This window comes from Rhinolophus hipposideros (genome assembly GCF_964194185.1).
Source record: "Rhinolophus hipposideros genome assembly, chromosome: 23".
Classification (NCBI taxonomy): domain Eukaryota; kingdom Metazoa; phylum Chordata; class Mammalia; order Chiroptera; family Rhinolophidae; genus Rhinolophus; species Rhinolophus hipposideros.
In genome coordinates, this window is record NC_138069.1 from 43979147 (window position 1) to 43993173 (window position 14027).

General features: G+C 59.4%; 2 protein-coding genes across 5 annotated transcripts in view; both read right to left on the reverse strand.

Annotated features, from left to right (window-relative positions):
- Positions 1-17: 17 nt before the first annotated feature.
- On the reverse strand, positions 18-12771 carry LOC308491415 (BRCA1-associated ATM activator 1-like). Of its 4 annotated transcripts, none has more exons than XM_081034990.1 (14): positions 12509-12771; positions 11615-11758; positions 9116-9270; positions 6612-6759; positions 5866-6238; positions 5465-5581; positions 4280-4371; positions 3536-3657; positions 3274-3460; positions 2962-3035; positions 2194-2296; positions 1997-2095; positions 1697-1872; positions 18-1419 (listed from the first exon to the last, which is right to left on the reverse strand). In XM_081034990.1, exons 2-14 carry the CDS (start codon positions 11739-11741, stop codon positions 721-723), a joined length of 2472 nt encoding a protein of 823 aa, XP_080891116.1. In that variant the 5' UTR covers positions 11742-11758; positions 12509-12771; the 3' UTR covers positions 18-720. The 4 variants fall into 4 exon arrangements, with proteins under 4 accessions (XP_080891116.1, XP_080891117.1, XP_080891118.1 ...); XM_081034991.1 differs by having other exon boundaries at positions 6612-6756; positions 12509-12613; XM_081034992.1 differs by having other exon boundaries at positions 3536-3654; positions 12509-12613.
- Positions 12772-12879: 108 nt separating this feature from the next.
- The window catches only part of LOC308491603 (BRCA1-associated ATM activator 1-like), a gene marked incomplete at its 3' end in the record, with an annotated part of 12874 nt that continues 11726 nt past the window's right edge, over positions 12880-14027 (reverse strand). Inside the window, exon 15 of the mRNA XM_081035431.1 lies at positions 12880-13026. Coding sequence (XP_080891557.1) covers positions 12880-13026 — 147 coding nt within the window. The remainder of the gene's footprint in view (positions 13027-14027) is intronic.

The window sequence follows — 14027 nt, forward strand, 5'->3', positions numbered from 1 at the left end:
AAACGTTAGGACGCTTACCTCTGGGGGGCAAATGGCAAAATCTCAGTTTTGCAGACAGGGAATCAGGTTCCGAGAGGAAATGAGTCGCCCAGGGTCACACAGTCCAGAAAGGCAGAGACAGGACCGGTGTACCTGTTTGGTCCCCAAGGACGGAACTGGACCTCAACTCCCCCAGATGTTACCACTGGTAGTTCTACCTGCCTGGTCAAGACGGTGAGCTTTGAATCACTAGACTCGGGGTGATTCTGGGGATTCAGAGGCTAGAAACCTGACCTTGGTTGGACCTGGGGTCGCTGTCATGAGGAGCTAGGGTCTAAGGCCGGACACTCTCCAGCCTGAGCTATTTGCTTTCTGACCTTTTGTCATCCCTGGGGCACAGTGGGGTCCAAGCAGAGGACTGGGCCCTCCCATACCCAGGAAGCACATGGATGTCCTACAGGAAGAGCCCTCCTCAGTCACTTCCTGCAGCCCCCCAGGCCTGGGGTCTGCTCCTGGGCACTCTGAGAATGTGGCGCTGACTCCACGCGGCTGTCGATCATTGTTAGTAGAAAAAGCCACTTTAATGATACATCAAAATGTGTGACTCTGACCTTACTGGTCTCACCTGGTCTGGCTTTCCTGCGGATCCCTGGTGCAGCCAGGCCGAGCTGGAGCCCTTGGGACCTGAGGAAGGGACAAAGCTCAGCCGCAGAGGGCCCGAGAGGTCAGCACTGGGCTGCCTCAGTAGCAGTCGGCCTCGTTCTCCACCAGGGTGCCCACGGTGGCCAACATGTCCTGCAGGAGGGACCGAGGGCTCTTCTCCACGTGGTCACTGCTCTCAGCCAGGGCACCCCGAAGGCCCTCCAGGTCCACGGACCTCAGCACGGCCATCACAGCCTCGGGCTCCAGGTCCTCCTGGGGCTGGCCCTGTTGGCCCGCCCGCCACCTCTGCAGGGCAGCCTCCGCAGAGGCCACGTTGGGGCTGCTCCCCGCCTCCTGCGGGCTGCCACAGGGAGCAGCCCTGGCCCTCAGGAAGAGGAGGAGGTCACAGGACTTCTGGGCCACGGGTCGGTCACAGTCAAACAAGGCTCGAAAGGCAAATTCAAAGAGCCGCACTCGGCAGAGTGCCTGTAGGGCCTGGGCCAGCTGACCAGGTGGGGCCACCTCCGGGGGGGCCATGGCACAGGGACAGTGGGAGGCGGGCTGGCCCAGCGTCTGAGCCAGGAACACCAGCGCCAGCTCCAGGCCCTGGGCCCGGACCTCCCAGTCCAGGTCCTGGCTCGCCACCTGGAGCACCCTGGCCACAAACTGCTCTGGGTCCTCGGCCACTTCGGCGTGGCCGTCCCTCAGCCACTCAGTGAAGACCTGCATGACAGCCCTCCGGGGGAAGCCCTCCGAGTCAGCGGACAGGATATGCAGAAGGTCCATGAGCAGGCTCTTCTGGAGAGAGGAGAGAACAAGAGAGAGGGGGGCTCCTGCTGACTCGGGGCACAGCAGAGGGAGCCCCCCGACAACGCGCCTACAGGCAACGCGTCCTACGGAGCCCTCCAAGGCTCGACTGTCCGATGGGGGTGACCACACCCAATGACAGGGGTCCTGGGAGGCTGAGTGGGAGATTCCGGAACATGCCTGACAGAGCCCTGACCCAGACCACCCACCCTGGGCATCAGAACAGCTGTTGGGGATGGCCTGCCTGCATGGCTGTGCCGCCTCCTACCTGCTGGCCTCCTGGGTGCTCAGGGCTGGCGGGGGTGGCGCGCAGCCCCTGGCTAGAAAGCTGCCCCATGGCATTCACCGCACTGGCACGGACGTAACTCTCAGGGTCTCGCAGGAGCTGCTCGGCGAGCTCGGGCACCTCTGAGGCCAGGAGTGTGTGTCTGAAGCCAGCCTGCCCTGGGGGTCCAAATGCCAGAGCCAGCTGTGACCACAGGTGGAGCCCGCAGCTCCCCCCACTCCAGAGGGCCGTCTTGGTGGCCCAGGCTCCCAATGTGCCAAGGCGCCCGTGCCCTGCACTCACCTCCCCAGCGTATGGTCAGCTGGGTCAGGAACTCGAGGCCCGAGTCCCTCACCTCCCAGCAGGGGCTGCACAGGCGCTTCTGCAGCACAGGGAGAAGCTCTGGGGCGGGAGGGCGGTTCAGAGTGGCCCGGCTCACACCTGCCCCACCACCTCCATCCCTGCCACCCCTCGCTTTACCCCTGGGAGGCCTGGGTTACCTCTGACGAACTGCTGGCTGTGGGGTTCCATGTCGCAGCAGCCAGAAGGCTTGGGTGAGCTCCGCAGCCACCTGAGCGTGGCCTGGAAGGCCTTCTTCAGAACCTGGGGTGGGCAGAGTGGGGCTGCAGGTCAGCAGGGGCGGCCGTCCAGCCTGCCTGCCGCTGTTCACCTCTCTGTGCTCCAGCCCCTGCCATGGGTATGAGATGGGGGTAGGGGGGTGGGCACCCACGCCTCGTTTCTATGAAGCAGAAGCACCGGGAAGCAGAACTGGCATCCCAGACGGTGAGACAGAGAGGAAGCCGCCCTCGTCAGGACCCACCCTGCTGGGGAGACAGCACTGCTGCCCTGAGACATGACAAACTCTGCCCCCCAAACCCCAGGAACCCGAGTGGGCAGGCCTGTCACCCAGAGCCCCACCGCTGGCTCAGCAGCGTGTGGCATTAACTCTGTACCCACCAGGGCCTGACTCAATCAGGAGCTGTGAGGATGGTACGTTTGTGTCTGCAGGGAACACTGCTGAGCGTGTGGGCCCAAGCGCAGGGGCCACCTGGCTCCCACTCACGCCTCCCATCGAGAGCCCCCCTAAGAAGCCTGCACGGCACCGGCTTTCCTTGGCCCAGCACCGGTCTTCATCAGCACAGGCCCTGGGCCAAACCCCGCAGTCCTGCCCCTCAAAGCCCCCTCTGGCTCCCATGAGGGCTGCAAGGGCTTTCCCCCAACTCTACCTGCCTCCCCCTCCCCACCTTCCCCGCACCCAGGGCCTGTACCGTGGGGCTGGAGTCAGGGCTCTTGAGGTATTCCAGGAGGACGGCAAACACCTGCGTCACCAACTCTTGAGGGCCTGAGACAGACATGGGTAGGTGAAGTACCCCAACGTCCCACTCCAGGGCCTCCCTGGCACAGGAGGGACTGCGTCAATCCAAGGACAGCAGGGGCAGAACCCACTGGTCAGCTGAAGCCCCGCCCCAGAGACAACACGCAGCAGACAGCAGTCCCAGGACGTCTGGGAGCACCAAGGAAAGTGTGGCTTGTGGGGCGTGGCCAATGCCAGAGCTGTGCGAGAATGCCTCCTCACTCACCTAATCCCTGAGCCAGGGTCCCCAGGAAATCGAGGGCTGCTCGCTGCACCCGGACACAACCCACCAGGATGACACAGAGGCGGCCCCCCATGTCAGAGGTGGGGGCTGCCGAGCCATTGCAGAACCTCAGGACTGCCACCGCAGCTCCAAGCAGGGGCGCCTGGGGCCAGGGTGAGGGACGCTGGGGCTGGGGAACAAAGCAGGGTCAACAAAGGCCGTGAGGCACGCCACCGGTGTGGACGCCAGCCAGGGCCACACCTACCATGGGCTGTAGCAGCTCCACGTGGGCCAGGGTCTGGCACAGGAGACCCACACAGGTCGACCTGGAGGACAGGAGCGCGTCTACCGCGGCGGAGCCCCCTGCGGTCCCAGCCGGCAGGCCTGCTGGTCGAACAAGAAACAGCTCCTCTCAGTGGGCCATCTGCTGCACAGCCACCGGCCTGGCCCCCGGTCACCACCCCCTTGGCCACCACCCGTCAAGACATTAGGACTGGGTGACTTGCCCAGGGTGACGTCCAGCTGGCCAGAACTGGGGTCAGAACCTGTCTGCAGGGCTTGCGAGCAATCGAGCCCCAGCCCTCCCCACTGCCTGTAGGTCAGGAGGCTCAGCTCTGTCCGACGTGGGCACCAGTGCTGAATCCTGTGCTAACCCCCCACCTGCAGCGCGGCTGAAGTAAGTCACGTCACCGCAGAGGAGACCCGCCCGTCCGTCAGAGCGCAGACGGGACTGGCGCAGGGACCACTACATGGCCCAGGCCCGAGGCTTGCAGTGGGGGAACAGAGGCCGGCTGCTCTGGGGCCACCATGATGCCCACTGGGGTGACGCTGCCCATTACCTCTGGGACCAGGACGTGAAGCCGTGAGCAGCAGTCACAGCTAAGACGGCAGCCCACGTCCCACCACCTTTATTCCAAGTTGGGCAGCAAGCTCGGTCTCCTGCTGCCCATCAGCCTGCCCTGACCAGGGTCCCACCCTCCCGCGCCGCCCCACCCTTCCCAAGGAGTACCTGGGAGCCCAGGGGCCTGAGCAGCGGCTTCCAGGACACAGGCCAGGGGCTGGAGGAGGACACCAAAGGCCTGGGCCCTCAGGGTCTGTGGACTGAGGACAGAGAAGGGGATGAATGCTGCTCCCCAACCTGAGGCAAGCTGGCTGCCCTCCTACTGGTGGCCCCAGCAAGTTTGGGGCAGAGGGGCCGGCACCGGGCATCTGGGCACCCCCTTGACAAACAGCTTCCTGGCAGGCAGGGGAGGCACCCAGGCCACGGCGTGGCGCTCCATGGGGGCTACTAAGAAGCGCCTCCCCAGGCCCCAGGAGCAGCCCGGGGGGGGGGGGGCCTGGCCACAGCCCCGCCCCTCCAATGAGCGTGCCAGCCCAGAGCCACGGGGCAGTCCCCACCTGCGGGAGCATTCCCAGGCGCTCCATCTCCCGCTCGGTCGAGATGTCCTTTCCTACATCTAGAAGGGGGGCTAGCCGCGTGCTTGGACCTGGGCTGGGCTGGGGGAGCTAAGCCAGCACAGAGCCCTCCTTCTAGGCCGGCTCCTCGGTCCTCCACCCACTTGGACCACTTCCTCTCTGAGCACCCAGAGGCCCTGGAGACCAGAGCGGGTCATAGCTGTTCCCACCCCTCTAGGGAGTGGGTCCCGAGGCCACTTTCAGCCCTGGCCCAGGCCAACACGACCGGTTCTCATCCACACAGAACCCTGGAATGACGCCCCCATCCTTCCCGCCTCTTGGGACCCCATGCACACTTCCAGGGGGCGGACATCCCTGTCCCTCCAGGAAGCTGTCCAGACATTCCTGCCTCCTGGGTCCCCCAAACCACCCCGCAGCCCGTAGTACCCACCCCAGGGTGTGCACATGGTAGCAGTCCGGGGTTCACAGGCTGAGGCCACAAGGATGGGCCAGAGGACAGTGGGGTGAGCCAGTCCAGGTACCACCCCAGCCCAACTCTAGGCAGAGACGCTCCAAGAGTCTGTTTTACGCGTGGAGCCTCTACGGCTGTTGTTGGAGAGGTTATCCTTCACTAAAGAATGCGGAAGCCGCCGCCTGCACCAGGGCCTGGCCTGGCGATCACCCCGGATGGCACCCTGCGACTGCTCTGGCTCCCGGAGCCCCCTGTACTCCCCTGACCACGGAGGCCTGGGCTGAGACCTCTCCACTGCCCCCGCACACAGTGAACCCCAATCCTCACCAGGCCTGCAGTTTCAGGACCCCCAAAGCCAGAGGCCCTGCTTGCGTGCAGCTCAGATGGCTCAGGGTCTGTGCCAAGGTCTCCCACAGGCCACAGTCAGAACTCAGCACAGGAGAACTGTAGAGAAGGTGCCAGAAAAAGAAAGTGATTCCTGTCCCACCACCAAAGGCCACACAGTGCCCAGTGGGGCTGCTGCCCTAGGGCTGGGCGTGTCCACCAGGCAAGAAAGGTCCTTCCCAGGTGTGGGGCTTTCAGACCCCATGCTGTTCCTGCTACTGGAGGCTGAGCTCGAGGAGCCAATGAGGTGCGGCCCCAGGGGTGACCGCTGCCCTGGGGCCTCCCAAGGGAGATGAGCACACCCCCCCTCTGCCCCTGCCCAGCCGCGCCCCTGGGGACCTGACCGGGCCGCGCTGAGGAGGAGGTCCACCAGCGAGTGTGCGGCGGGGACGGGGTCTTTCTTGAGCAGACAGGCCACGAGGGGACTCAGCCGCACCCAGAGGGCTTGTGTCCAAGGGCTGTGGCAGTGCCCGAACGTGGTACTCAGGACGTTCAGGGCCTGCGTGACCTGCGGGCTGTCGGCGGAGTGCAGGGACTCTTCTATGTGGTCCACAATCTGCTGGGCACACGTCGGCCAGTCAGAAGCCTGCGGGTCGGGGTGTTCCTCGGCCTGGCCTCGCATACACAGAGCCAGGACGTGTGCCAGGAGTTGCCCAGCCGCCGAGGCCACAAACAGGCTGGGGTCTCCCTGCAAGGAGAAGATGGTGCCCAGGGCACCTAGCAGGGAGGGGAGGGGAGAGAACAGGGTTCAGCGGAGACATGGCTTCAATCAGCAGACGCCGGAACCCCAGGGCAAGGGCTTGCGCACGGCCTGCAGGAGGCGCCCTCAGAGGCCACGGCCCTCTGCTCCGAAGCCAAACACTTGGAGCAGCAGTTTCACGGGCAATCAGCACTGTTTCCTACTGCGGCTTTAAACCCACAGAAGCCTTCTCTGCTTCCCCATTCCTTTCAGAGCCAGCCCAGCTGCTGGACCTCCCCTGTGTGCCCAAGGACACTAACCCCTAGTTCCCCCAGAAAGCCCCGTGACACCCAAGCCACTTCTGGAGAAGAGAAGACAGGCAAGGTGATAGGGGGCATGCGGGGCACTCACCGCAGCCCACCAGGAAGTGCAGGGCGCTGGGGTGTTGGGCCAGGGAGCGCAGGCCCCAGATCCAGCCACTGCGCACGGTGGGGGCCGTCCAGGCTGCTCGGCCCAGGGGGCCTGACTCCCCGAAGAGCCCCCGCAGCAACTCCCCCTGCTGGGAAGCGGGGGAGGAGTGTGACTTGGGCATGTTCCCAGGGCACAGGCGCTCAGAGACGACTCTCCTCTCATTGGGGCTGTCCAGGCACTTGTTTGGGGAACTTTCCCATGTGCAGCCAACAGGGAGCCCCTCGGCAGCCGTGCTCCTGAGCCGTGGCAGGTGGCCACCAGTGCCAGCCAATGGTGGCCACAGAGCCGCTACCTGCCTCCCAGGAGAATGGTTCATCAGTCCCGTCACAGTTCTCCAGAGTAGCACCACCAGCTCCGTCTCCACAGACCCAGCTCTGACCAAGGACCCCCAGGGGTCTCCACAGCCTACTGAACTCCTGAGCTTGGCATGTGGGGCCACCAGGGCACCACCCACCTCCAGGTGTCCCTCACCCAATGCCCCAGCACACCTGGTGTGTCAGGCCTGCCACCCCCACACATTCAAACCCTTACGACCGTGGGAGCCCCCAGCGGATAGTGGCTAACTCCCCACTCAACCCCCATCACCGTACAGATGTCCATGGTACAATTTCCTGCCGTTTGCGTAAGATTCTTCATCACCACTGGGCTTCGGCTTGGTGTGTGGGAAAGCCTGGCACTGCCTCCACAGAGCGAGCCCCCACTGGGGTAGTTACTGGCTCTGAGCCTAGTCTGTCTCGATGACAGGCCCCTGCTCAGCCCAGCCCAGGCCATGGGTATCCTGCCCAGCAACAGCCCTACCCCCAAGGGACAGAAACCGTCCAGTCACCTCAGGCCCAGGACAGGGACCATGGGGCCTTGGAGATGCACCTTCAATCCCTGAAGGACAGAAGTCTAACTGTACAAGGACCACAGGCCTGAGGGATGCTGCTGGCAGCCGCTCACAGGGAAGCCCTCTGTGGGACCCGCCTTCACTTAGGGGGCCCCCAGGGGCGGCTCACAGCTGATGGGAGGATACCAAGGCTCCACCCCCACCTCAAGCAGACTGTCTGCGAGGCCCTGGCCCACACACTGTACTGCCGACAGCAGGGCCAGTGCTGAGCAGCAGGCCACGAGGGAGCCTTGGGGCTCCCAGACCACCCAGCAGTCTGAAGTGGCAGGTGGAAAGGAGATAGGAGGCCAGCCCAGTGCTGGGGGCCTGGGACAGAGGTCAGCAACCTTTGCCCTGCAGCTCAGAGCCTGCAGCTGGCCCATGTTCCTTGTCCCTGCCTAGAGGGGACCAAACTAGACTGAGGGCAGTCAGCAGCAGCAGACTTTCAGGCCTCCAAAGCCACGGCCGGCCTCAGCAGGAGGAGAAGAGGAAGGAGGAAGGAGGATGGGAATCGGGAAGCACCCAGGGTACCAGCGCAGCTGGGAAAAGCTATCTGCTTGTGACTGGGCATTACTCGGAGAGAAGCAGATGATGAGACAGGTCCCTCAAGCAGCCAGTGACCTCAGGGTCTAGTGTGAGTCTGCCAGCTTTGTGAGATTTTTATACAGGGCCTGCACTGTCTCCTTATCTGGGAAATGAAGACAGAGTCCCGGCGGGCTTGTTGGCCACAGCTCCTAGGATAGCACGAAGGGGACTTTATGAACTCTCAAGTGCTTGACAAACGGCAAAGCACCACAGGTGAGGGTGGATGACGGCACATGAGGAGGGCAGGCACAGTGACACCCTAAAACACACTTCAGCGCAGCGAGGTGCCACAGGACAACCTGGAAAGTCTGCCCCACAGCAAGCTGGGCTGGGCAACTGCTCAGTCAAGGAGAACCCGTACTGTCCTCCCCACAGGTGGCTCTGACACAGCCGCCCCGGGGCTCGCAGCAAGTGGGTGCGCCTCCACGACTGGGTGAGGCTCTGCACGGTGCCAAGACGCCATCACCGTGACTGGCAGGACCAGACAGGCTGCATCAGGGATCAGCTGACAAGGCCAGCTGCGCCCGCCAGGGGTGCACAAAGTTGTAAGACACACAGCTCCGGGGAATTCTCCAAGTTCCCATGGCTTGCTGCTAAGGAGAAACTGTCGTTAGTCAGCCATTCATTCAACAGGACCCATGGTCTCAGGGAATCCTCCGGCACCAGAGACAGGCATGATGCTCACCTCTGTCAGGGCAAGAAACCGAGGCTCAGCGGACATGAACGTGGGCACGTCCAGCCAGAGGGTAAGTGTCAGAACAGAGTCAACCCCAGCTCTGTCTTATTTCCAAGGATTTGCCCCTTCACCCTGATCTCATTCCTGGTGAGTTTAAACTCAGGAATAAAAACCTTATACAAGACACAGCTGGGGTGGGGAGGGGGAAATGACACAGAGACTTAGAGAATGTCACAGCCACCATTGCTTTATGTACCTGCAGAAAAAAGCTGCACACCTCTCAGCAGGCCACTCGGTGGGAAGGCCCAGGCTTACCTGAAGATACTGGAAGCAGTTTTCCTGGGCTGCCAGAATCCCTGCAAGACGGAGTGAGAAGGAGAGGACTCCGGAGCTCAGGTCCTGGGGTTTCAGCACCTGGAACAGCAGCTCTACCAAGCAGGGATTCTCCTGTAACAGCAGGACACTGGACCCTGGAGACAGGCCCAGCCAGGGAACATGTCACCAGGGGCACAGCGTGACGTGTCCCCCAAAGGACCACTATTCTGGCAACTCCCAGACCAACTTTCTTTCAAGTTGTTAGAATTAACAGTTTAACTGGGAGAAAACATTTACAACAAAGGACTCATAAATTTAATACAATGCAGGGAACAAACTAGAAAGCCAACACCTCAACAGCAGGTAAGGGACATGGACAGGAAATATAAATGGCCGACAAACCTGAAAAGATGTTCTGTCTTGCTGATTAGGAAAAAGAAAGGCAAATTCAACCAGAAGACCATTTTTCCCCTCTCATATGGATACTGTTTTCTTAAACTGAGAGTACCTGGTGCAAGAAAGTCCAATGGAATAGGCATTTTCACCCAGACCGGGCATTTGAAATGTCTACGCTCAACTATGCTGTTGTTCAAAAGTACCGATGGGGGAAAAGGTAATTGGCAAAGGCTGGGAGAGTTCCTGTAGAGGGCTCGTGCTGAGAGAACTGCTGAAGGCTGTGGTTCAGTAAGGAGGAAACGAGCAAAGCGAAGAAGAGGGGGGCAAGAAACGGAGACCAACAGGCTCATGGGCAAATGTGAAAAGGCACTGACTTTAACTTGTGACTTTTTTATCCAATTTGCCTGCAAGAATAACCACTAAAGAACATAAGTGGAACGCATGACTTCAAAGCCATAAGAAAGAGTTTAAAAATCTGAAAGCTTTATCAATCCAGTGGAGGGCAGATGATGAAGGAGCAAAGACAGACATGGGAAATTTAAAAAATATGAAAGGATATGGTGAAAATAGGTTCAAATGTAACAGTAAGATCAACAAATGAAACATTAAATTGTTAAAAGAGCTGTTCGGATTAAATTAAGAGCCAAAGGCTAGCAACATACTGTTTATAGGAAGCGATGAAGCGTGACAACACAGACCAGCCCAGAGTAGACTGGTGAAAAGAGACAGCAGGCAAATTCTAATTTTAAAAAAGCTGGTGAAGCAAGAGTAAAATCAGACAAAACCAACTTCAAAGCAAAAAGCATTAACAGTGCTTTAGGAAGAAAACTCCTTGTTCAAAGAGGCAAATCCCAGAAGACATAACAGCCTAAGCCTGTAAATACCTAACCTAACTTCAAAGTATATATCAAACGAAAAAAAGAATCTCAAAAAAAAATTGTTGAATGCACAATCTTAGTGTAAGATTTTCCCATACCTCTGAGAAACAATTAAAACAAATTAGCAAAAACACAGCAGGCGTGAGCAACATAAACTTGAACTAAGGATGGAAACTATATAGATAGAACACTTACGTAAACTGAAATACAGAGGTTTTCTAATCCCGATGCAATAAATTAGAAATCAATAAGAAAGACTGAAAAGAAACCCCTTTTTCAAACCTAAAAGATATACCCTTGTAAATAATTTATGATTAAAGAAAAAAATCATAATGAAAAGCATAAAAAATACTTGGGACTAAATACAACAAAAGTACTACATAGTAAAACTTGTAGGGTGCAGCTAAATGATACTTTGAGGGAAATGTGTAGCCTTCGATACATGTACTATTAATGGAAAAGAAGAAAGATCTAGATATTCAAATCAAAAGAGATTAGAAGAACAGCGTAAACCAAAGTAACAAATAGCAGAAATCAATGCCATGGCACCTATCCTAAAGCAGTTATCAGCCAAGAGAACAAACGAGATTTATGCACAAGGAAAGGCATGATGGCATTATTTATAATAATAAAGCATTAGAAACACCACCTAACAATAGTGGAGTGATTACACAGAATACAGCAACTAACATATAGTCAATAAAATCAATGTGTTCCGTATGGAAAACACCCACTCTAATGGTAAGAGAGAAAAGGCATGACACTAAGTTGTATTACAGCGTGATCTCATCTTTATAAGAAAAATACAACTTTATAATGTGTTAGGAATAAAGGCTGGAAGGAAATAAAAATGTTGACGGTGGTTTAATTCTCCTCTTTACTCCTTTGTGTTGTTCAAGTTCTATTTAAATACATGTATTACTTTCATAATCAGAGAGAAAACGAAACCGATTTCTTAACAAAGAAACAAAAAAAAAATGCATCGAGAACAAAAAACTCAGCTTGTAGTGCCCTGAGCCACCCAGCATGTACTCGACAGCAGGAAGCCTGAACGGTGGCTGGGACAGGCTAAGGACTTCAAGCTGTCGCTGTCCTGGTCACTCCCTCGGGCTGTGGCCAATGGGTCCCGGATTAGTCAGGAGGAACGTTTAGGATGTGAAGGGAGTGACACCAGACACACATCCCTCCCCCGAGGCAGAGGAGCCCTGCGCACCCTCCCTCTTACCGGCTTCGGTCACCGACTTAAACCAGTCCAGCAGCTTCTCCAGACAGGTGTCGTCGGCCACGGGCTGCCTGGGGTCCGCCAGAAGCGCGCAGAGAGCGGGCAGCAGCTTGGAGCACTCCGGGTCCATGACGACACCGCAGGTTCCTGCGGAGGAAACGTGGGCGCTGGACCCCACCTGCAGGCCTCACAAGCAGCCCGCGCGCCTGCTCGGGCCGGGGCTGCAGGACCAGACCCTCGGCGCACTGCGAGGCTGGAGGCAAAGCGTCGGGCTGCGGGCGTCCCGGAGGCAGCACAGGGCTGGCAGGGCTGTGACCCGAGGCACCAGGCCCTCGGAGCTCAGAGCCGCCAGCCGTGGACTCGGGTGGGCGGGGGGAGCGCGGCGCGAGCGCGGCTGCGGGGGGCCGGGGCCAGGGCTGCGAGCGCGCTCAGGCCCCGCCACGTGCGCGGGGGAAGAGTCTCAGTCGGGCTGGAAGTGTCCGTCCGTCCCCACGGGGTCGGTGCGTCTGCCGCCGACAGCCCCGCGCCGGGCACCGTGTACACGTAGGGAGCAGCGCTCCCAGGGGACAAGCAAGCCCACAGCCCGTGGTCCGCGGTGAGGGAGCGCGCCGCGGAGCGCGCGTGGGTGGCCGGCGACCGTCGGGCTCGGGAGTGGGTCTGCCTGGGCCGGCGTCAGCCGGCCACGCCGGGAGAGGCCAGGTCCCTGCGGGAGGAGCTCCCGGAGGCCGCGTCACTTGCAGGCCTGGGGACCCGCCGCGGACGCCGAGCCCGGGCCGGTGGCCGAACGCAGCCCTCGCCGCGGACGCCGGTCCCCGGCCGCTCCCCCGCACTCGCCCTGGGCCCGTGTCCCCGATCGCCGGCCACGGCGATCGCGACCCTCCCTCACGCGCGCCTCACCCGCTGCTCGTCCGTCCGCCGCCACGGCTCCGCCCACGCCGCCACAGTCCCCGCCCCGGGCCACGCCACCAGGTATGAAGGGGGCGACACAGGCCGAAGAGCGGGTTGGGGGGGGCCCAGGGAACCACTCCGGGAACCCAGAGACACGGACGCTGGGAACGGACTCAAGCGGAGAGGGGTGGGGACAAGCCGGAGCCAAACTGGCCCCCGCAACCCAGCGCCACCCACCCCCGGACGCTCAGTGGTACGTGCCCACGAGTCCCGCCCGGAAGGCGGGGCTTCCCGAGGAAGAGGTGGGGCCATGCCCGGAAGGGGCGTGGCCTACCCAGCCACGGAGCCGTGCGTCTGCGCTGGCGGGACGGAAACACGTGCTAGAAAGGGGCGTCGTCGTCGCTGAGGCGCAGGCCGTAGCTCTGGGCGCTGGGGCCTCCGGGCCGTTCACGCTGCGCCGGGAGACTCTCCAGGCCCGGGGTGAAAACCAGGCTCAGCTTTCCAGAGAGTCCGTTTTTCAGCAAGATCTTGGGGTCAACACCAGGTATAAGAAAATAGAAAGCAGAATTCCTATGGGTGTTGTAATACAATGAAAAGGGAACTCTAAACACCTTGATTTTAATTGGGGTGCCACTTCGGACAACCACCCTTCCTGACCTCCGCCTCCCCTTACACTATTTGGGTGAAAAGGTTTGAACTGCACTGTTAACCTTCCCGGAACCGTGACTTTTTCTCGTAAAACGGGGGTGTCGACACCGGCCCATCGGGTAGTTGTGGGAGGAAAACCTCCCGGAAAGCACTGTGCTAGGTGCGTCACCTGGTGGAGACTCAGGTGCTTCCGCAGCTCGGGGAGCGTGGGTGCCAGTGCAGCCCCCTCCGGAGAGGAAACTGAGGCACAGAGGCCTCCCCGCTGAGGCTCACAGCTACGGGGCTGACAGCTCGGATTTGGACCCAGGCAGTCTGGCTCTGGAGTTCAGTGCTAACTACCATGTTATAAGGTCCCCGATTTCTTACCGGAAACTTTTGGGGACAATGGCTGAGAACTCAGAGTTGTGCTGATTTTAGAAAAGTTCCATGATATGTACGGGCTGTGGATGCGATGACAACCCCCGCAGGGTCGGAGGAGCCCCCCATGATCAAATGCATTACTAGCTCTGCGGGGAAACACAGCGATCTATCCTCCAAGTGGAATGAACACTGTGTGAACAACCTCAGCTCACATTTTTATAACAAATGAATTGAGGTCAAGACAGGTTTGCCAACAAATTATGAAAGGTTTTCGGAGGCTTTCAGAATTCAGAACGGCAGATGAAAGCTCACGGACATGTACAGTCTGTGTAATTAAATGAGAGAAAAGTAAGTAAACGACAGAAGCAGAAGGGGCAGGGCGTTTGTAGAGACCCAGGGACGGGAGCGGAGCAAGAGGCACGGGTGACAGGTGTTTTAGTTATGAAAGGCTCATCGCCACGTGGACAGCACCTCGAGAGGGCAAGTGCAAGTGGCTGAGCAGGCGAGTAGCCAGGTGAGA